The sequence below is a fragment of the Centroberyx affinis genome, unplaced genomic scaffold, assembly GCF_046629955.1.
Source record: "Centroberyx affinis isolate AG114_WGS23_722 - 3 ecotype Tasmania unplaced genomic scaffold, CSIRO-AGI_Caff_v1 ptg001928l_1, whole genome shotgun sequence".
Classification (NCBI taxonomy): Eukaryota; Metazoa; Chordata; class Actinopteri; order Beryciformes; family Berycidae; genus Centroberyx; species Centroberyx affinis.
The window spans coordinates 151,965-174,474 of record NW_027280290.1 but is presented as its reverse complement, the minus strand read 5'-3'; the positions used below and the strand labels follow the sequence as shown (position 1 = coordinate 174,474).

At 43.4% G+C, this 22,510-nt stretch overlaps 1 protein-coding gene across 7 annotated transcripts in view; it reads left to right on the top strand.

The window, feature by feature from the left end:
- Window positions 1-567: 567 nt before the first annotated feature.
- Window positions 568-22,510, top strand: part of cutc (cutC copper transporter homolog (E. coli)) — a 97,140-nt gene continuing 75,197 nt past the window's right edge. For 4 of the 7 annotated variants that reach the window (XM_071530416.1, XM_071530424.1, XM_071530425.1 and 1 more), the window contains exon 1: window positions 568-640. In XM_071530416.1, the coding sequence (XP_071386517.1) occupies window positions 568-640 (73 nt within the window). Of the gene's footprint in view, window positions 645-13,105; window positions 13,123-22,510 lie in introns of all 7 variants that reach the window. The other 3 variants (XM_071530420.1, XM_071530417.1, XM_071530422.1) reach the window with 2 other exon arrangements.

Genomic DNA, 22,510 nt, shown 5'->3' with positions numbered 1-22,510 from the left:
TAAGTGCATTTCATGATATCTCTCTCATGCAAATATACCCACGTATATTTTGTCATATCCAGATTTTGACATTGTGCATTTTTTCATATTAGAATTGGCTGATTATGATGATGTCCTGAAAAAAGGATATATTATGTAATCAAATGAGACGAGGCTACCCCACGCATCTTAAAATGAAGATTTAAAAGCAATAATTTGGTTTCCTCAAAGGAGCTGAGTGTGTGTGTCTCTGTTTGTGAGTGTGTGTGTGTGTGTGTGTGTGTGAGAGAGAGCGAGAGTGCGTGCGTGCGTGGCAGAGTGAGAGTGTGGACCAGAAGCGCGCTTGGTTCACTTTACTGACAGCGCGGAGAGCTTCTGGTTGCCGAGAGCGCACGGCAGGAGAGGGACACGGGAAATAACGTCAACCTCGCTCTTTTTTTTTAATTAATGGCAAATCTAATATGAGTTGTTAACGGGTATACTTAGCCGTCCTCCGTGAGGCAAACAATAAAGCGCTATTTTCCCAAACAGAATCGCCAAGATATCAGCTGTTTCCCCCAGTTTCACATTCCGGCGCACACGGGGAAAATGAAGGCGAAAAACCGTGACCAAAGCTTGTCGGACTCCAGAGAGCTGGACGGATCCTATGACCAACTAACGGGTGAGTGAACGGGCGTCCTATAAGCCCCGGCGGATGTTGTATGGGAGCCTACAGTAAAAAGATTCAATATGCAAAGGTAGACTTCTATAAGGAGCCTGGTCCACCGAACTTCTGGTGGTCTGGCTGAAATGTCACAACCTGTTCGCCATAACCTGTTGTCTCATCCCCTAACGAAAAAAAGCACTATAATATTCCTGTAATATTCCTATATGGACTTACAGTTTGTCCGTGGTACTCCATAATAAGTTTATACGGACCTTATCGTACTTTATGGTATTTTTTGTAGCTTCATGGTAACACTATAATATTCCTATAATATTCCTATAGGGACTTTTATTGTAGTGTCCCTCTAAAATAGTAGGATATAGTTCCTTTTCGTAAGGGATAAGAGCGACAGAGAGCGCGATGTGTTTGACTTTCAAGAACAATATTTGTTTGCAAAAATACATATTGCATCTTTTAATGGCATATGTTGCATGTCTATGTGGTTTCGTAATGTGGTGCATTTGTAATGTTGGTGAGTGATGGGTGGCTTCTGTCAACAAATGTAAGACAATGGTGCGGTTTTGCTGGCCTGGCTCACCCATGGGAGACCACGTTATTGTCGCTCTTTTGACTGTTGTGAAGAGTCCTGTTGGCTATATAACACCTGTCTGACCTACCTGATGTGACCCACACTGTGTGTGGAGACTGACCAGGATTTCTCGGGTTTGGTTTAGTTTCACTCTAGGCTAATACGAAGAAATATCCAATTCCTCTTATCGACGTGGGCATTATGTGCCGAGGGTTTATAACTAAACGGGCTGATGTTTATTTCGTTTCGCAAGCACAGCAAAGATTGAGCGACACTTATCTCATGCCATGTGGATTTGCGAGCGTGGCAAATTTGTGCGTGAATGTGTTTGTGTGCGTCTACTTTGTATTATAAAAAAACGTGTTTGTCGATTAAGATTTTAGAATGTCGCATAAATGTAAATGTAATAAATGACCTAAATGTCTTCCGTGGAGTAAAAATATTATGTGCTCTCAATTCAATTCAAGGTGCTTTATTGTCTCTCTCTCTCTCTCTCTCTCTCTCTCTCTCTCTCCCTCTCTCTGTCTCTCTCTATCTCTCTCTCTCTTTCTCTGTCTCTCTCTATATGTGTTTGTGTGTGTGTGTGTGTGTGCATGTGTGTGACTGACTGACTGACTGAGTGGGTGAGCGAGCTGGTGACAGTACAACCCCTTGCAGCATGTAGGCTACTAATCAGTAAGCTGAAGAATGTGCAGACCCCAGTGTTATTCCCATATAATTAATGAACCAATGCATTGTGAGTGGACCTATGTGTGTGTGCACATGTATGTGTTTTGTATGTGCTCCTCTGTATGCTGAACACACTCTTGAGGAGTTTGCCTGTCCCCACAGCCTTCCAATGTGATATTAGCTCACAGCTCTCACTGCTTATGTGAGCACCGTTTGCCTGTTAAGTGCCAGCTGCCTAAATAAAACGCTTGCTTTTATGCCTGAACACATCTCAGGCCTGCAGAGGGAAGTTCTGCCTGTCCAGACAGCTGTGTGCCTCCGGCTCGGCAGGGCCAATCTAATCTCATTTCCACTAGGCCATGCATTAGCAGCTAAGCGGCCCTTTGTTGCAAATTTAATGCATCCCAAATTAAGATAAGATTGCAGGATCTCACTGTGTGTGTGTGTCAGTGAATTCATGTGTGTATATGTGTGGATCTGTATGTGTATCCGTGCGTCTGCGTGTGTACTTATCTGTGTGAATATTTGTGTGTGTATATCTGTGTGTGTGTGGTGTGTGGGTGTTTTAAGAAGCAGCAGCATCACTCTTATTTTCTCTGCGGTCCATTGTTGAATGTCCAGAATGTTTTATGTTGTTAATTATTGTGTGGCGTGGTAAAGGTCTTACAGACTCCTATACCTATGCTGTGAAAAAACAGAAAACAAATGGACAGTTTGTTCTGCTGAAATCAAAAACATCCATCAGGCCTTACATTTCAACAGGGGGATTGTAAAGCAGTTGAATATGTGAATTGCCAACCCACTCGCTGTTGTTCTGACCGTCATGCTTGGACAAACAGAGAGCTTTGCCGAGCTACTCCGAGACTCCAGAAAACACTTTGGCACACTGACTTTCTTTTCTCCCTTTCTCTCTTTGGTTTGATGCCGTCTTGTGACTTTTCCTTCAGCTCTGGTTCTGTAATCAGTGTCAGATTAGCATGCAATGAAAACTTCATTATCAAATTTATTATGGATGATTAGTAAATGTGACTGTGAAGGAGACTGCAGTGATACCTTAGGTCAGCCAATGCCTTTACTCCCAACACTTTGCAGTTTAGACTTAAAGATTATCTAGTCAAGTTTATTTCTACATCTACATCTCAACTCTCCTGCCCTTTCCTCTACTGTCCACAAGAAGTCATATTACTTTTTTTTGTAGTCGAACAATTGCATAGATCAAGTCATTCAGTGTGGAGGAGCAATTTACTTCCTGGCAGTTTTTAATGACTTTTTGAAAGCTGTGAATTGCATGGCTAATTTGTCTTTGTAAGACTCTGTTGACTCCAAAACATATTTAGCCCTGATGCTTTGCACGGTTGTTAAGGCTGCCTCTTGCCAATAAGAGTCAGTGTAATGAAGATGTGATGCAGCTAAATCTGTGGCAAAGCCTTCGATTCTGAAGCGATGCTGATCTTTTGTCCTCACGTTTTTCATATCATGGAAATAAACAGACCAGAAAGAGGTGTATGTAAGAGAGAGTGAAAGAGAAAGAAAGATACAGAATAGGTGACAGGTGATTTGTTGCGATATCTCAATTAAAACAGTATATGGTGTGATTTAAGTGCATGCCTTTGTGTTCTGAGAATAGAATCTTAAGTGGGTTTTTGTGTGGGAAGGACTGAACAGGTGAGTCATTCTTCTTACTTACAAGCAGTGTGTGTGTGTGAGCATGAGAGAGAGAGAGAGAGAGATAGAGTGTGTGTGCGTGTGTGCATGTGTGCTCGCAGTAAAGCTGACCTGTGCTGCTTAAAGGTAGTGTGGGTGGTCTCCAACCATCAGCGTTTGATTTGAGTGAAATGAAACCCTCTAGAAATAACTCCCTCTCAGCCTGCTACACTGTACCGAAGTGCCCCCAACTGTGTGTGTGTGTGTGTGACTGGATGTGTACCTGTGCATGTGTGTGTGGTAGCCTGGCATCCCCCCTTGTGTTTAAGAGTGCAGGCTGAGAGATGAGAGGTAATTATAGAAGCGCGGTGCAGTAATCTCCTCTTCCGCCTGGCACGCCAAACTCAAGAGGAATTACATCACACGCACACACGCACACACGCACACACACACACACACACACACACACACACACACACACACACACACACACACACAAACACACACAATCACTTCTCCACATATGCATAAGCATCTATTATCTCAACCTTGTCATGCCTCCTTTTCCTCGCACTCCTCAAGTCCAGAATATTATCTAAAGGCTAAAGCAGAGTGTGCCAATCATGCCTTTGTGCTCTCTGATACAAACAGAGCACGTCATGTCAGTGTAGACACAAAGGAGGGACACAAGGATGTTAAATTTACATTTTTAGATATATCATTAAAACCATTTAGATATATCATCAAAACCATTTACATATCCTGTATCATCTCAGGAGTTTGCATGCCCTCCCCGTGTTTGCGTGGGTTTCCTCTGGATGCTCTAGTTTCCTTCACTATTCCAAAGACATGCAGGTCAGGTGGATCGGGTGACTCTAAAATTACCCATAGGTGTGAATGTGAGCGAGCGAGAGTGTGTTTGTCTTCCTGTGTGTTTGTCTGTGTATGTGTTAGCCCTGTGATGGACTGGCGTAGGGGTGGGAGATATGACGATCTTAGAAAATGTCTCCACAATCTGCCATTACAGAGGGATCGGAAGAATCATGCTACATTCTAACACAATTCAAGTATATTTGGCAATGCATTCATTCATCATAGTTTCACTGACACCTCTCAGACACACTGACTGCTTCCAAACTTTGCTTTCACGAAGCAACTGCCTCGCGTTGCCAAGGCCAACCTAGCCCCAAAGGGACGCTAGATGGCGCTGATTTGAACAAGCTATTGTTGTTGCTCCCAATGACTTCTATATAAAGCGACTACCTTCATTTTGTTGGCAGTTTCCTCCTAGGCCTTAGTATGCTGTTCCAATGAAGTCTTTTTTTCCCAAAACACAGCTTTTGGAAGCTGGGAGCTGAAGCTAATAATCCATGCTCCTGCACGCACAGCACATGCAGCCCGCCACAATAGAAGTCCCATGGCAATCTACGAAAACGTGTGAGAGAAGAGGTGCACATGATACTTTGCGGGTTAAGAAGCGATGTTTTGGATGACACTAAAGTTTATATTTTGTGTAAAACACTTTGTAGATTGCTGGGTCTGTGACTGCTTGGATAAGCTAACTAATTGGCATAGACTAGAATTTGCTTAATGTTGATCATTTGCAAAATTGCACTTCCATATTGTCAGCCTTTTGAAACTGGCATGGTATTCATTAAAATATGTATGAAAAAGTACTCTGGCTGGTCCTAATGGTCTTTCAGTTACTCTTTTACTTGTGTTTTAAGTGCTTGAATGTTCCAAGCAGTGTTTGTTTCTTGTAGGGCTATATTTCCTCAAATGGAGTACTGTAGTTACCAATTGGTTTGTACTATTCACTAACTTGCAAAATAGTCTTAGAAATTGTAATCCATGTCGTGGATCGTGATACTGCCTGAAAAGATAATGATCCTTGATAACCCGACCCGACCCTGAATAGGAATAAGTAGGTATGGAAAATGAATGAATGAATGGATGAATGAATGTATCATCTCATTGTTTTATATCTTCTTTTTAGTGCCGTATTGTTAGATTCCAACCTGATGTTCAGAAGGTGTGTTCCCCTTTCCCCTCCACGCTCTTATTCTTTGTCAAGTCCATTTCAGCTCCTCAGCAAACGTGCCAAACCCTTTCACTGTGTCTTTCTCACAGCAATTGTTAATAACCGGACCGAAAGAATGGCTCTCATTGTGGGGGGAGAATTAACAGTGTTTTTGTAAATCTGTGTTTGATTAAATTTTGCCCACTCATAGCTTATTGTGTGTGTGTTCATTATTAGGTACAGTGGAGGCAGGCGGTCTGGATAATTAGGAGCATGGAGATTAGCTGAATTTAGCTCAAAACTATCTGTCCTAAGGGCTTGAGGAAACATGGAATCAAAATTTATGTGCACATGTGTGCATATTGGAAAGGCCATTTTAGAGAGAGAACATGCATTGTGTAAAACCCCCATTCCGTGTGCGTGTGTGTGTGTGTGTGTGTGTGTGTGTGTAGTATGAATTGGGAGATCATGTCCATCTCTCAGATTAATTGGATATTCGTGCCTGGCAAAGCGAGCTGATCGCCCACTCCACAGTAGTCAGCACAATCCTACGGATAGACTACTCACACACGGACAGATATACGCACGAATGCACAAGGTCACAGACACACACACACACACACACACACACACACACGTATCTTCAAGCTTCTATTGCTGCTGTAATAATTAAATCTATGGTGAGTTAGGTTGCACATAGTCATTATGTGGCTGCTTGCAGTGATACAGTATATGGAAAAGTTGACTCGTGTCACACAGCAGTCATGGCTGTGGCTCTCAGCTCTAGGAGAGATGACTCTCCTTTGCTTTTGATAGATCTTGATAGTTCATCTCTGACCACTCACACACACACACACACACACACACACACACACACACACACACACACACACACACACACACACACACACGCGCACACACACACAGAGCCCTTAATGAGTGAGGTAACCAGCAATGACATTCTGAGACCAATGGAGCTGCCAATGTATCCCAGTCTCCCCGGGCCTCGTTCTCATCCTCAGCTTACTAGGAGCAACACGGGTTGACAGCTACAGCACAATAAAAAGCATCTTCTAGAGAATTATATGATTACATGTCACCACTAAGGATAATATACAGTATATAGCTATATGGTGGCTGTCGAGATGATACAGCACCCAAACTCTACTCTCTATAAGGCTAAGGAAAAAAGGCATATCATGAATGGTGTACCTTGCTATAGCTCAATCTCATTATTTTCTACTTTACTGGGCAGTATATAGAATGAAGAAGAGGAAATTTGTTGTTCACACAAAACAGGCAAGATACAATAAATAGACAATCAAACACCACAAGACACAAGGACAACATAACCAAGCTTTCAGCATGATGGAGTACATATTCCAGCTCATATTTAGAAAATGTTCAAGCACTAGGTCAGCAGCTGAGCCGTGCTCTGGAAGTCATATTATATAAGGGAATGACAAGAAAGATGACCGAGAGGGGGGGGGGTTGACTGCAACAAAGGTTGTGAGCCGGTCTGGAACCCCCACTCCTTTGCTCACATGACATTCACCCCAACCTGCTGGTTGATGCAGCACCCCTATGGTGAAAAGCATGATTTACAATTGCTAGACCGAACTGAGGGAGGAGGGGCGGGGGGGGGGGGGGCTATATAATTGAGCCTGTCAGAGGGAGTTTGGCCAAGTGTCACCTTCTCAGTGTGATAGTTGCTGCCGCTGATGGAATCTTAATGGCCACTGGCACTAATTAAAAGCCTTTATTTAATGTGTCATCTAGTGTTCGGGGACATGTCTCCCCATCAGGGATCCTCCTTGGATTTCCGGGCCTGGCTTCTCCTGGAAGTGCCAGATTTGCTGACGTGATGTGACTAGATGGCCGGGTAGGGGAACGCTCGGAGCAGTTTGCTTTGGCTTATCTGTCACATTGGTTACATCATCGAAGGAGGGAAAGAAGGAAGGAACAATGAAAGACAGGAGGGAAGAAAGAAAGGAGAAAGGAAAGAAGGAGCATAGGAAGGACGGAAGCAAGGAAAAAAGTGCAAGAAGAGTAATTAGGGTGCAGACAGTCTTGTATTTGCTTGGTAAATCCCATAGATGCTCTTTGGGAGTCTGTAGGCGTTGTTTGACCCATTATAGAAGCCCTTCCTGTCAATCATAATGTGCTAATGCACGGATACTATCCAACAGTCCTGTAATGATACAGAGGAGCAGTCCACATTTAACATTGAGTAAAATTTAAGTCCTGGGCTCTGTTTGACATTCAAATATGCTCTTCTCAAGGTGGATTGGATGTTTGCACGGAGAAATTAATAAGTTTCAATAATTGGTCATCCGTCCTTCCCTGTCCTCTCCCGTTTGTCCTAACTATATTTCTAAACAGTCAGACAGTCTCCACTTAAGCGGCACTCTCATTCTCTCTCTCGCCCTCTTTCTCTCTTCTTCACTGTCTCACTATCCTCACTCCGCCTCCTTTCGCTCAAATCAGATTACATAATAATATCATATATATTTCTGTCTCTATCTAACGGAGTGTCTTAACTGCGTCTCTCTCTCATGGCCGGCCGCTAGTCCTGATTCATCTTGCCTCTCCTCCTTCCCCTCTCTCTCCCTCTCTCCTTTGTCTATGTCCGCCCCCATACCCTTGTCCTCACTTCCTTGCTCTCCCATTGTCCATCCTCTACCCACTCTCTCTCTCTCTCTCTCTCTCTCTCGCCCCCCACCTCTCCAACTCTTTCAGGCCACGGTGGGACCGTAGCTTAATAGGGGTGGAAGCCAGAATCAATCCTAACGAGTTTTAATCTTTGACCGAATCTACGGAGGGCCGGGCGATCGTTAATTAAAATAAGCCCCGCTCAACTCCCCCCCCCCCCCCCCCCCTTCTCCCCTTCTCTGTAAACACATTCGTTTATAAATGCCTGCAGGGGAGAGAGGAGAAGAGATGAGGTGAGAGGGAGAGACTGGAGAACAAAGCAAGGGGAAATGCGAAGAGGGGAGGGAGGCGCAGAATTTGGCTGGGAAAAGTCGATGTGTGTGTCTCGGATGGAGGATCGCAGAGGAGAACAGACAAAGGAATATTTAATTCTCTTTATGTGTAACAAATGTGTGAGTAGTCAGAGTTTGAGGAGTTTTTTTTTTTTGTACACCAGTCCCAAGCCATTGCCTCGTCAGGGGTGTTTATCACCAAGCAACTGATTGGTCAACTGACTGGGAGTCGTTGAGGGTGATGGAGTCCTGTGCCATTCATCGTGTGCCTCTCTCTAGCTGTGCTGTACTGTCACTCCCAACATCTGATCTGCATTAGAGGATGATTTTCTGTCCATTAGCTCAGTCATTCTCTATTAGGTTGATAGCAACACATTGGTATGGGGAAGAGGAGAGCCAAGGGGAGAGAGGGGGACCAGACTGGAGTTGGATGTGATATGAGTCTAGGAAATAGCCAAACAAATTTACTGTATATTACTATGTAGGTCACAACCCCGTTCCCGTTTCTTATGCCTTTGTGACTCATTTGGTGCGTGTGTGTGTTGTTTTGTTGTGAGTGTATGTGTGTGCCTTGTGTCATCAGGGGTTATCAGCTAGCACATCTCAGTCTGAAGCTAGGAGATTGCTGTGTGTGTGTGTGTATGTGTGTGCGTGGCTGTCCACATTTGTGTGGAGGATGTCTGAAGGGCACATGTGAGTGCCATCGACTGTGAGTGTTTGGCAGAAAGGATGTCTAGAGGAGTGTGTGTGTGTGTCACTCTCTTTCCCCCCTTCTCTTTTACTCTGCTTTGGTGACTCATTCGGGCTGCGAGTGTTGCATGTGTAGTATTGGTATGTTTTTGCACGTGTTTGTGTGTCTGTGTGTGTGTGAAAGAGACAGAGAAACAGCAGAAACGGACAATAAGTGACTGTAATTTAGTTGTGAGTGGGCCTGCTGAGGACATTTACTCTCTTCGCTGAAGGTCCTTCAGTAACGACTTCAGTGTGATTGACAGCAGAGTGGAGAGAGTGATAAGGAGAGAGGAGGAGAGGAGGCGATTAGAGGAAGCCTGGGGTTTGGTGTTCTCAAAAGGCAACAACTCATATAATACATTCACACACAGGCCACCCACATACTGTACAGGCGTATGTATAGAAATACACACAGACACACACACACACATACACATGGTTCTGGCGTGAGGGATGGTAATACAGGAGAACACTGCAGCTGGTCTGACAATCAATCAGTCAGTTCAGACAGCGCTTTGGACAAGGTCTCGTCAATAACACTCCCACACGCACACACACATACGACACACACACACACACACACACACACACACACACACACACACGACGACACATACACACACATGCACATGCACAACTCTGAAGCAGTCAGAGAAGAAAGCACAGTAGGCAAGGCCTAGTCAATATATGTCAGTTAGCCAACCAGTCAGAATAAACTCAATATCTCCTGCTGCCCACGGTGTCTAACTGATAGCCCAATCAAGCAAAGTTTAATGGAGAATGTTTTTCCTCTTTCCGGTCAGTGGAGATGAGAGGTGATACTGTGTTCATGCCATATGGTGGGCACTTGACCTGGACTCTGAATATTGGAGGAACTACACGAGCCGCTGATTTTGATTGAGGCTTGAAAGTTTTGACTGTTTTAATTTGAAGTGTATGCAGTTGAGAAATGAATACTTAGTTCAGTTAAGACATAGTTCAGTGGGAAAGACCAGGGTTTATGGGCAAACCCAATTTCTTTGAACTTTTACTTATGACTTAGTAAAGAACTCATCATTATGATTACCCCAGTGTAATGTAATTACAAGGGGTGCTTGCTTTGAGAGACTTCAATTACTTCAGTTATGACTTGGATAGGAATTCTGATTGAATCCATTCATCAACTTAAAGACTGGGACAATAACTCCCTCATCAGAGATTAATCCTGTCCATATGTTATGCAACCCAGAGACTCCTGCTGTGCACACACACACAAATATTCCAAAGACAGAGTTGCAATTTGTGGGTAAACTCTTTTAACTTTCAGTGTGAATTTAGAAGAATCTTCACATCTTTTTTTTTTTTTTTTTGCTGGTTGTAATAAAATGCTTTATGTTTAATAATTAACATATGAAATTGTAATTTTACAGAATTTATCCTCTGCTCACAGAGCAACAAAAAAACATAGGCAGATCATTTAGAATTCAGGTATTTTTGTATTCAATGTCAACATATTCTGTGTCTCTACAGATCAGCAATATTTAGTTTTTGGGAGGACGCACATCATTTCAAAAAGCAGGTTGGCACCAGTCAGTGCTGTGTTTCCTGTGGTGTCATAGGGTGGAGAAACCTCCACTAGATCACATCCAACAAGGTTTAGGGTGCGGCAGCCCAGGGTGATCTCGCAAGAGAAGCCCTGCTATCTCCGGCGTGCTTGTTCCCGGGGCGAAGCCTGGGTCCAGAGCATCGATGTCAAAGCTGAGGTAGACTGGCCCGCTGCCCATCTGAGTCCTGACCTTGGACATCAGAGGAGCGAGGGATTTGAGCCAACACTCTTCCACTTGGACCACACGGAAACCCTGGGCCCGGTTCCACTCATAGAAGTCTGCAGAGTAGCCTGTGCCACTCTGATCTGCCGGGGGCCAAACCTTGGTCCGGATTGGTTGGAGGTTCCAGTATCAATTGGGACTCCAGTAAACGCAGCATCAAGTCCATCCGCTGTCTCTTGGTAAGGTAATTTAGCCATGGTGGGAATTCCTGACACCCTTGCAACAAATTCAGCGCTGGGCGGTACATTGTATCGCTTCCCAGAGCACTTTCTGTTGGGATTTATTCATGGGCCCGATCTCTGCAGTTCTCCCACAGTATGACCACGCAGCTCCCGGAATAACATTGCAACTTATAGTCAGGTTTCTCCAAACCGACAGCACTGTAACATGAACTTGTGACACAGATTTATGGCATGGACTTTAGCTGAAACTCAAAACAGCAGTTTGCACCTTCTCAAATTCTTAATTTCAGGTGCACAAATTCTATTGTGCACCTGCAATGAAGAATTTGAGAAGGTGTAACTGTTGTGTTGTGTTTGTCGGAGAGAAAAAAATTCTACAAGTTTGCAACTCCTAAAGCATTTTTCTCTGTGACTTCAAAATTACTGATACACGTGTGAGTATTTTCTACAACTACAAATTCCACTGTCACAGGTGCTCAGTTGTTTTGCTCCAATAATACCTTCATAGTTATCTGTGTTGTTGAGAGTGCATTGTGAAGCCCATTAAGTGCATCCTGTGTTGAGTTATGTGTGTTCTGTGTATGGTCTTTTACTGAATGAGCTGTAATCTGGGGTTGCTGGTCATCGAGAAGATGTTATTGCAAATTTGTTTCCAGTGGGTTGCATCAATATTAATCGATAGATCTTTTTCCCAGTCTGTGGTGGAATCTTTGGTTGATGAGATAAGTCTGTATAATTTTGATAGTGGTTTCTTGGCTGTTGATATTGTAAATAGGTCTGTTACTGATGGTGGTGGTTGCAAGTTATTATGTGTGATATCGATTTTCTTCCTGAGTGCGTTCTTGAGTTGTGGATATTGTGAAAAATGTTCTTGAGTGAAATCAAACTTCTGGATTAATTGATGGAGTGTTATTATGGTATTATTCTCAACCAGGTGTTCTAAGTGAGTGATTCCTTTGATTTTCCAAGAATCTTCACATCTGCACACGTGACATTGCATGGCATTCTTATTTGATTGCAGAGAGTGGAAACTGTTAACCCAGCTGTTGTTACTAAACTTCTCTAGGACAACGTGTCATCGTCCAGCATCATTAGCTCCCTGGTAAGCCTGGCCCCAAATGGCTGCCATCATCATAGCTACTCTGTCAGCCTGGGGCCAGATTGTCAGAGGGGACACTTCTTGACAGCTTGGTCTTTATCTCTCCCTGGAGAAACGCTGAAGTCAGCCAAATCCTCCACTGGCTAAATATGCACCGTGTGACAAGGTAGAAGGAAACAGAACTTATTGCATTTTGGACTGTACGATATGGTTCAAGGTATTTCAATTGTATGAGAGAGGGGTATTGAGAAATGTTGAAATGCTGAGCTGGGAATTTGCGTTGAGCTCCACAGAGCTGCGTCACTGTGTCCTGACCGGCAGCCATACCAAACTGCACACCCGCCTATTCTAAAGGCAGGGACTTTGGAGCCCAACAAGATATTTGTGTACTTTTGAATCCATTTGCTTTAATCGTCTCCACCGCACATTGCTTGCTCTGGGCCTGTGCTCGCTGGCTGTGGGGCTTGAAAATCCTATTTTTTTTTCTCCCCACACTATCTTTCCCCCGGCTCCGGTAAACCGATTACTCACACAGCAACCCAACGTTCCATAAGTGCCTCTCCCCAGGCACCATGGCCCGGCGTCAGGATTTCATAAGAGTTAATGGAGTCTCCTAATCAACACACACACACAAACTCGCACACAAACTCGCACGCAGGCAGCTTTGATTGATTGGTGGAGTGACAGACATGACAGCAATGGGATCGTTACAGACCTAGAGCAGCACAACAGCCAGTGACATTAGCATCAAAGGTGGGCCCACACCTAATGTTGTATACAGAGAGGGGAGAGAGAGGGGAGAGGGAGGTGATAAGGGGCTATAGTGAAGTGAGTAACAGAGAGAGAGAAAGTTTGTTTCAAAACTACATCTCCACCGTGACACCTACTCTTACAAAATGATTGGTAGTGTAAAACTTTAACAATATAATGGCAATTTGTGTCATTAGTCTGCACACATTGCATTGTATGACATTCTTATTTGATTGCAGTGGACAGAATGTCGAACTTGCTGTTGCTACTAAACCTCTCCAGTTCAACATGGCATGGTCCAGCATCATTAGCTCCCTGGTAAGCCTGGCATCACTCTGGCCCCAAAATGGCTGCCATCATCATAGCTACTCTGTCAGCCTGGGGCCAGATTGTCAGAGGGGACACTTCTTGACAGCTCGGTCTTTATCTCTGAAGTCAGTCAAATCCTCTACAAGCTAAACTTCAGGTAATTATATTTTTTCCTGACATTTTAGAATCAAGCTCTTTAATAAGCTTAAAGAAGACAGGTAGAGATGAAAACACACAGTAGGATTAACCAAATCAGAGGTTGTGAGTTATTTTTGCATTTGTGAAAGGCAGTGCGGATGAAGGCTGACTGCAAAAATGCTTGTCTTCCTGTATCCGATGAGGAGACCTGTGTATGAGTAGACATCGGCCTTGTAAAATTAACTCACCATGCGTGATCAAGCATGGTATTTAGCTGTCTGACTCAGGAATTCACAGGTTAGTTAGCAGCAAAGCACAAATCTATGACTAATGTTAGGTTTAATTATTACAGACCTCATTATGTAAAGACACACTTGGAGAAAATCATTGGAAGGAGATACAGAGTACAATCAACAATTACAGCATTCATGTCACAAACTATTTACTGTAGTAACCAATCATCGTATGCAATAAATGTGGAGACTCCTACATGCCAAGGCTTCTAAGTTAGAGTAGCATCTGTCTAATGACCTTGATGGTTGTTTTTTTGGTCCCCATCTCTTTTTTTACACACAACCACAAGATGTTTTCTTCTAATGAGGGCAAATTAAGGAGACGCAGAGCGCACGTTCAGACGCACACTCAGAGAAAGTCATTAAGAGGGGTAACGATTATTAATGAGCCGAGAATAAAATTCACGCTCTGAGATATGGGCCTGTGTTTTTCCTTCCTGGTTTCCACAACTGAGAGAGGCTCTGGTGGATTTCTGGCATCAAGGGGGACGTTACTGACTTTTAGACTAATGGTACTCCTGACTCCTATAGAGAGGGATAAGCATAGTTTGGGGATTGAACTAGTTAATTAAAGTTTCATTTTCATTTGCATTAGTGTGCCTATAAAGTTTTTAATGATGGCTTAATATGCCAATCATATTCTTGTTTAGTGTGTGTGTGCGTGTGTGTGTATGTGTATGCACGTAGGAAGCCTATACTCTTCAAGCCCCCCAACCCCTCATTTCCTCCTCCTCTCCTTCGATTCTTCCTTCCCCATCTGCCTCTCCAATCACTGTCCCATTGCCTGCCAATCCTTCTCTGCTTGCCTCATGCTGTAATATGTATTCATTTATTTGACTCTCAAGGCTGTGATGGTGAAATCCCTGCCATCCCTATTATAAGTCATGACAGTAAAACATTTTGTATTTCCAGCATTCAGCATTTTATTGTGGCTTATTTTAGCAGCGCTTAAGTTTTATGCGTTGAGCTTTGTGCAAGGTGGCACTTGTAAATGAAATGTTGTGTTTATGGACTGCAGGTATAAAATCATTTGAAAGTAATGCAAACTGTCAGCAGAAAAGGGAAACATCGTGGTTGTTAGGTGTCTGTCGTGTGTGTTTTTGTGAGTCTCCTGCAGGAGTGTCTGTGTGTGTCCTACAGTATGTCTCATTGATATTCCTGACTGGATCTCAACATTAGGGACTCATTAGTGTTTGACAAGGGAGGTACAGAGGTCTGTTACAGACTCTCCTCACCTCTTCTCTCCTTTCATCCCTGCTGTTCACCCTTGTTCACCTCTCCTTCTCCTTACCTTTCCACTACCCCTCTATGCTATGCTTTTATTGGATAAAAGACAGTTTCAGTAATGAGGTTTGCCTATTTATCCCGCCCTGTCCTCACACACATTCACCTTTTGGGCCTCTCCTCTCCTCTTCTCTCCTCTTCTCTCCTCTCTTCTACTCTCCTCTCCTCTTCTCTCCTCTCTTCTACTCTCCTCTCCTCTTCTCTCCTCTCTTCTACTCTCCTCTCCTCTCCTCAGAGGTGGAAAAGGTGATTAAAGTGGATGTAAAGTTAATAGTTTCAGCTCTAACTCTCATGCCTGGGTAGGCACAAGTCGTCAGGGGGGCAGTGGGCACCATGATGGAAAATAATGTGTGTGTGTGTGTCTCTATGTGTGTGTTTGTGTGTGTGTGTGTGTGTGTGTGTGTGTGTGTGTGTGTGTGTGTGGGCTGTTTGTCATCAAGGGAGATGCATTCATCTAACCCCTTTCTGAGTTCAGTGAGGGTGGCAGGTCGAACTCAGACTGAGGTCATACAGTTACAGACTCACAACATAGACATCTGTCTGCCTGTCAAACATTATCTGGACCAGGGACCAGTCAATCTGACCAAATAACATAACATCACACAACAACAAAAGAGAAAATCTTACCCATCCTGCATTGTACTAAGAAATGACTACAAATACACACAGGTCATCTGGGTTACTTCCATGGGCGAAGCTAACTCATTAACAATGCAACGAGACGCTCTTTATTCCTATTACTGATATGGAAAAGCTTATGTTGGGAAAATCATGACAGGCTAACATTATTGAAAATATAGTTCATATGATATTCAGTAGTTGTGCTAAAGATGGGCTTGTGTAGTTCAGATGCAAACCACAAGCAGGCAGCTGGTGTGAACCCAGTTATTGTGTTTCTTTTTTCATTTTTATTTATTCAACCTTTTTTATTTTTGTGTTTAGCCCAGCCTCTCTGTATGCATTTACAGTACACTATAGAAATCATGGTTGAGTTGAGTTGCAGTTATCAGTTTGTTTGTGAACATCAGACCCACTTGAAGTATTATAACAAAAAACCAGAAACCGCCAATTACCCAGCTGCTGCTTGTGTTATGTTTTCTGTTAACAGGAGAAAGTTACAAATGTCATAGTTTGTCCTCGTTTCCCTTCCAGCTTTCCAACTCTGTTAAATCAGACTTGACAAGGAAACAGCAGGCGTCCACAGACCTGCAAAATGAAGCCTGCAAAGACCACCCACAGGGGAGACGGCATAATTAACATGCACTCACACACACGTGCGGACACACACACACACACATACACACACACACACACACACACACACACACACACGCGCACACACACACACACTTTTCCTCTGTTTTTAGGTTTGCTAAAAAAAAAATATCCTGATTGAAGAAGCCAAAACCTAGGATTTCAAAATCCGTCACCCTCAGTTTTAGAAAACAGTATTGCTGGAGGAATACTTGAGCAAATAATGATACTGTCTTTATCTTATCAAAAAACAACCCCCCCAAAAATCAAATATTGCATGAGTGGTGACTATCAAAATCCATCACAATCCTTTTTGGTTCCTGCTTTTGTCTTTGGATAGAAGGAATGTGTTTAGTGTATGATGATCTGTTTGGGTTGCAGTGACATTATCTCAGCTGTGGGGCATGGCACAGTGTGTGTGCCGTTGGTTCAGTATATTAATGTATATAAATTAATGATTACATTGAGAAACATTGCTTTCTTCTATTCTTTTTTCTTTTGAATGCATGTTTGAGCTCCGATTTCAAATTCCTAGGCATATGCTAAAGAATCTTTGAGCTTAGTGTGATGCCAATGAAAGATTCATGGTTCCTTGCTGTGTGTGTGTGTGTGAGTGTGTGTGTGAGAAGCCATCTCGGAGGACCCCTCAGATAGTGATCGTGGTGTAAAAACTGAAAACAGACTTCAGTTATTCGCCTGGCCTCAGATCCTTTTTTTCTCTGAACTTCTTTTTTTATCAAAGGCTTTGAGAAAAAAAAACCTAACATGCACTTTAATGTGATCAGGGCCTGCAGCCCAGACACAAACACACACACACACACACACACACACACACATACACACACACCAAGTATGAGTGGCTGCACTTTAATCAGCTCTGATACAATCCCGCAGGAGAGTTCTTTGACAAAATCAAAAGAACTTAAAATTTGGAGGCCATGGACATTTCCTGCTTCCTGTCTGATCATTGTTATTTATTTAACAGGCTTTCTTCACCGTCCTGTGAACCTTTAGTTTGCTGACAAATCAATGTTTTGTGGGGTTTTGCAATTTCCATTTAGACAACACTAGAGGTTCCAGCTGTCTGTCAGTTGAGCTGCATAGGCAGACACCGGGTGAACACACACACATACACACACTGGAGGTGAGACTGAGGCCCGCTGATCTGTTGATTCAGAGCCATAATACCTCAGCTGCTCTCTGTCAGCACCTCTAAGCGGCTAGAAAAGCACCTCTGTCACCGCTTGCCTGCCTCTTAGTCTGGCTTTATGTCGACATAACGCTTATGGAAATTATTTTTAGCGCATTACCAGAGCCAGAGATGGAGCAGAAAGTTTCTACACCAACATTTTTTTTTTTTTTGCTAGAGCTCTCATTTCCTTTTGGATAAAGTGGATTCAGGTGTCTCGGGGTAGAGGATAGAGGGTAGAGGGGAGGATTTTGACAGTGTTAATCCCAGCCTCAGTCCCACTGCCCTGCTCCCTCCTTGAGCCTCCTCAGGATGAATGTTTCATATGGGGAGCTTTCACCAGATATGAATAACACAGTCCTCACAACACCCTGTGGAACCACTCTCCGTCTCTGTCGACTGTGTGTGTGTGTGTGTGTGTGTGTGTGCGTGTGTTTGTTTGTGCCCTTGAGTCAAAGACAGACAGTGCATGTGTGCCTGTGGTATTCCTCTGACAGAAACACAACGCGTGTATTCCTCCTCCTCAGTTCTCCATCTCCTGCATTGCTATATCTTTTCACAGAGACAGTGACAGAGAGAGACGCATACCAAAGAAAGCCTGCGACAGACAGTGTATGTGTGTGTGTGTGTGTGTGTGTGTGGTAAGCCTACAACAGAGAGAGAAAGAGACGTGTGTGTGTGTGTGTGTTCGTCCTTCCCAGGTCTCCATCTCCTGTACTGCGGTGTCTTTTCAGAGTCGGAGATGAATTGAGCGCTGGTCCCTCTATGCCTCTTCTTCTTTACCAGCTCCTTAAACAATTCCTCCCTACTTCTCTCCACTTAGCTTTGAGTTAGACAGGCGGTCTAAAGATAGAATGGAACAATGAGGAGTGTGCTACCGCTCTGCTCTAATAAGCAGTGATTGCTACTTTGTGGTTTCTAATGGTTCAAAGAAGAATAAGAAGAATCTGAATCGAGCCTGTTGATAGGCGCTGCTCTTATGGTATGATGACTGATTATGCAAAAATGGTATTCTTTAGTGCAGGATGACAGCTCAATAGTTCACAGGATCACGTTTTAATAATTGATAGCCTTGTATACTGTATATGCTGTATATATATATATGTGGAATTTGACTGGTCGTATCATAATAACTTTCCTATAAATTGAACCTATATCCAGTTCATGAAAGCATTAACATTTGCTGTTCTACACACGGTGTCTGTTAGGTCTTTCCCGGGAAAGACCTAACAGGTGAAGTGATCCGTTTCCTGCAGCAGCAACAGTGGTTTGTTTGGAATAAATAGAAAAACTGGGTAGTTAGCAGTGTGTGTGTGTGTTTCTACAGTAGGAAAGAGATTAAAAGTTGTGGCAGCTCTTACTGTGCTCAGAGAGAGAGAGAGAGAGACAGAGAGAGAGAGACAGAGAGAGAGAGATAGATATCCTGGTCAATGCTGTCCTGGCACCAAGATGAAGAAACAGGTCTTGGGGATTTTGAGGAACCTTGGTAGTGCTGATGACACCGTTTGTTTCTCATTTGTTAGTCAAAGTGCAGGCTGTCTCGACTCAGTAGGGAATCCTTCCCTGCTCTCTCCTCCTCTCTCCTCTGCTGATTCTGTGACCTGCTTTGTGGCAGTGATGACAGAAAAGCCATCACAATAATCCCCTCTCCTCTCTTCTCCACCTCACCTCCTTTATCAGCCGCTCTCCTTCACTCAATAGCACAAAGAAACAGTTTTCTGTCACAAGCAGACAGCCACCATGTCAGAGTGTCAAAGTATCGGTTTCCCCTCAACTCACTCGATTGATAGCGCGTTTCACATTGTATTATGGAGACGATTATGAATGGGAGTGATATAACATGCTTTGGTGCAGCCAGAGATGCTGTGTTGTACGTTGAGGCTCATAAGAATACACACACACGCACTCGTACGTAAACAAAGCAAATGTCTGCAGATGGTTTCCCCGGTCATTCTGCAAAGCCCAATTTTTCCAGAATATCCTTTAGCCTGTGCATGTGTGTTAGAGTTCAGCCTCATCTCCTGTCTATCCTCTGTCCTCCTCAGCCAAATCCTCAGATTACCGAGGAACAAAAGAGTTAACTGTTCACCTCTTTCAGTGGCGTCATGCAGGATCACACACATGCAACCGACACACACACTTCAAATCATATTGGTGGAATCCACGGGGCACTGGAGAAAGATGGGGGTTGTTTGACAACGATAAAGCTTACATATTAGTCATAGCTTTAATAACCACCTGGATGAGTAATTGTGTAAAAACGACTGAACCGAACAGAGTTTTCGCGGGGTGAAAATCTCTGTCTGAGCGCCAGGTTGAACTTCAAATGAACTCTAAATGTAGTACAGTACTTTCTCCTTGCCTTTTTCAGCCCAAGCTGTTTTGCTTGGGACTTGCTGTTCGGTACACAATAGACAGGTTCTCGTTATCCACTCCTTTCCTGGGTGTGAGTCATATTTGGAGGATGGAGCCTTACACTTAGAAATGGCGGGGTATTTTTGTTCAACTTTCTTTCCTTTCTCTGTCTTTGTGGGTGTGTTTCTGACCTTGTTGGAGTTCTGCATTTTGAAAAGTTACAGACAGATGGGGAATGGGACTGGGTAATGGCTTTGGCTAATGGCCCAATATGACAATATGATTTCAAACACACGCCCGCACATGCATGCCGTGCACACCCACACGCACTCAAGGCACAGGAACGCAGGCCCGTCTCCATGCCTGTGCAGGTCTTATAAAACTGTGACATTTCTCTGCCCCACGCCTCCCTCTCCCCTCCCCTCCTCTCCCCTCTACTCATCTTCTCCTCCTCTGCTCCTATTCAGCTGCGCCCTGATGGGGGAGCCTGTTTGTCTTATCGCCCTCAGCCAGCTGCGGTTGGGATTGGGGATCTAGGGGTCTCTCTTTCCCTCAGCTCTCCCCGCGCTAAAAGAGAGGGGGACAATGATTTGGCATGCTTCTCACACGCACACAAACAATTACAGCACACACGCAGGCGCACACACAGACACACAAAGACACACAAATGCCGACAAAGACTCCCAGACACAGAAAGACACATTACTGTACACACACACACACTCATGGAGCTCATCCAGATTTCATGGCCAACCCATAGAGTCCTTGGTTGTAGGTTTGTTAGTGTTCTCTGTGGCTTAAAGGCAAAATAATATTATTGAAGAGGAAATATTGTCCAACTCCTTTCAGCTGGCTCTCTCTCCGCCTCGCTCTCCTCTGCCACTGTCATTAGACGCTCTCTTGGCTAGACTCTGTAATGCCACCTGCCTGTGGCTGTTAATGACTACAGCCACTCTCTATTCCCCCATTCTCCTCACTCACTTAGGCACCTTAATGAACCACCTGTATACTGTGTGTGTGTGTGTGTGTGTGTGTGTGTCTGTCTGTGTATGTGTGTATCTTTGTTTGTGTATGTGTATATGAATGTGTGCGTGGTATCTACACTGCAGGATGGTCGCCCCCTGTGTATATGAACCAATTATCTTTACTTACTTCTCTCCTAACAAGTACTTTGAAATGAGCACAGAGGAGGTACAATAGATAACTCTGGCAGCACCAAAGAGCGTGTGAGCCTGTGTGTTTCTGTGAGAAGCCAGAAGTTCGAGCCAATCATTGAGATGACTCTGGCACAGGGAAGAGCCCAAATTTGGTTAGTTAATTATTTGGATCGGGTCTGCATACTCACAATTATCGAAATGGACAATATGCGTTATTCTTGCATTATTGTTTTATTATTTCAAACATGCTTACTGCTCATTTACTTCTATATGCCCGGATTCTCTCACAGTTCCATCGACTAGACGACTATCCTGCTGTCCCTCTCAGATTAATCCAAATTTTTTGCATGGTTCAAAGTGCTGCCATGCATTATATTTAGTAAATATATATATATATATATATATATATATATATATATATATATATTTAAACAGTAACAAAATATAATCATCATTTTATTCATTATTTTTTAAAAACTCTAGGACAAAAGCTTCTACAAGGTTGTAAAAAATATATATCTATATATATATATATATAAATTGAAAAGCGCTCTACAAATAAAATGTATTATTATTATTATTATTATTATTACAACAGCTAGAAATGGTGTTTCATTCACAGTCTAATGGTGAATTCCCTGACCAATTTAATGCGTGGAGCCACTTGGTACCTTGGTTGTTTTTGGAAGCTTTTAGTGTATAAATTCTTTGCTGAAAATGAATGGTAAAAACATTTTCTGGAACCAGGGATGGGACTCGCCACTCGCAACATCTGTGCTCTGTAAGAGGTTAATTTATTCTGGAGAGATATTTCAGGAGATTGATTTCTTCATGGTATCCTGGAGTGAGGACACTTTCACTTTCACCACCAGCAGCGGTCGTAGCAGTCTGTTTAGCAGAATGGAACAGAAAAAATTCCCAAGTTTTTGCCTCAGTTAAAGTTAGTAATTGGGCTGTCTTTCAAGACTCTTGTCTCAGACACGCTTGCCTGATCCTGCCTAATTAAGCCCACACCCGCCTCTGACACTTTCTCATCACATCCGCTGTACCCTGGCCTTTTCTAATAAAATGGAGGTCTTAACAGGTAGCGGGGCTGGTATTGCTGACAATAATGCCATTGTTTATTCTTCTCTCCTCGCCAGTTTTAAATTACCTAAGCACCTGAGGTAGCGCTTTCAATCCACTTCTACCTCTGTTTAATAAACAGAATTCATTCTCTCTGTCTCTCAGATACACACAGACTTGCCACAGGTGTAGCCTGCGTTGCAGTTGTGTAGTGTTGTCCATGTGCTGAGCAAGTAGATGAAGCAGCTTCTTATATTCCTCCTCAAACTAACTGGACTGAATGTTTGCGTGTGTGGTCTCTTGCTTTGACTGTCAAATGGCAACTTAACTGTCTCTTTTTCTTCAGTATTTGTCATATTCTTAC